Consider the following 1,405-nt stretch of genomic DNA (forward strand, 5'->3'; position numbering starts at 1 on the left):
TGCTGCTGCTCTCGCTGCTGCTGCTGCTGCTGTTGGCGGTTCCGTTGCTGCTGCTGCTGATAAGGCCCTCGCTGCTTCTGCTGCTGCTGCTGCTGCTGCTGCAGCACTGCAGCGCCTGCAGCAACGCAGTGAGCGTCTGAGCAGCAGCAGCAGCAGCAGCAGCAGCAGCAAATCAAAAGGAAAGAGTGACAGCAGCAAAAGGACAAAAATAAATAAAAGTAAATTTTACAAAAACTAAAGAGTAAAAAGACGAAAAAGCCAGCGAGAGGCTAAGACCTGCAGCTGCAGCAAATCAAAAATAATTAAAATTATAAATAAAAATAACTATAACTGCAAATATAATTATAATTAAATAATTATAATTATAATTGTAATTATAATTATAATTATAATTTTTAATTATAATTTAAAATAAAAATAAAAATAAAATATAAAAGAAGATGCTCACTGTGATACTGAACTGCTGCAGCCGAGCAGCAGCAGCAGCGCCGACGCGCAGCAGCAAATCCCGCACTTGCAGCAGCTCCAGCGGCTGCTGAGGCTGCTGCTGCAGCTGATGCTGTTGCTGCTGCTGCTGTTGCTGCTGCGGCAGCAGCTGCTGCTGCTGTTGCTGCTGCTCTTGCTGCTGCGTTCGTCGCTGCTGCGCAGCAGCGGCAGCAGCAGCAGCAGTAGCAGCAGCAGCAGCACCCTCTGGCTCCGTGGAGGCCCCACATGCTCTACTGCACGTTGTACTGCTGCTGCTGCTGCTGCTGCTTCTGCTGCTGCTGCTGCTGATTTGCATGTGAATCTTGCTGAGGGCTTCTGCTGTCACAGCCAACTCCCAGGCAGTCATTTTGGAGAAGCAAAGAGGCAGCAGCTCCAGCAGCAAACGGTTTCTGAGCTGGAGAAACTGCTGCTGCTGCTGCTGCTGCTGCTGCTGCTGCTCAAGGCAGCTGAAGGCGGACACTAGAAAGGCAGCGCTGCGGCCAGGAAGAGGCCCCAGGAGAGTCCCGTAGTTCGGCAGGCTCGCAGCTGCTGCTGCAGCACTGCTGCTGCTGCTGCTGTTGCTGCTGCTGCTGCTGCTGTTGCTGCTGCTGTTGCTGCTGAGGACCTCAGGCAGCAAATCAAGGAACTCGGAGACTCGTGATGCTAAAGGGGTCAACATAGAGAAGGTGGGGGGCCCCTGGGGGCCCCCCAGGAGGGGCCCCGCAGCAGCACAAACTGCTAGGGAGGCCAGCTGGGGCAGCTGCAGTTGCTGCAGCACCGGCTGCAGCAGCAGCAGCTGCAGCAGCAGACTGCGCGTTTGCTGGTGAGATATCCGAGCAGCAGTGAAGGCCTCCAGCAGCGGCAGTGCCCACTTGCGAGCTGCTGCTGCTGCTGCTGCTGTTGCAGGCGCTGCAGGTGCGACCTCCGCTGCCTCTGCTGC

General features: G+C 54.4%; 1 protein-coding gene across 1 annotated transcript in view; it reads right to left on the bottom strand.

Moving 5' to 3' along the window:
- Positions 1–1,405, bottom strand: part of ETH_00043555 (uncharacterized protein) — a gene marked incomplete at both ends in the record, with an annotated part of 2,675 nt that continues 1,270 nt past the window's right edge. Inside the window, 4 exon segments of the mRNA XM_013374408.1 lie at positions 1–5; positions 116–136; positions 449–1,350; positions 1,361–1,402. Of these exon segments, the coding sequence (XP_013229862.1) occupies positions 1–5; positions 116–136; positions 449–1,350; positions 1,361–1,402 (970 nt within the window).

The sequence above is a fragment of the Eimeria tenella genome, genomic scaffold, assembly GCF_000499545.2.
Source record: "Eimeria tenella Houghton genomic scaffold, Eth_scaff2005, whole genome shotgun sequence".
Taxonomy (NCBI): domain Eukaryota; phylum Apicomplexa; class Conoidasida; order Eucoccidiorida; family Eimeriidae; genus Eimeria; species Eimeria tenella.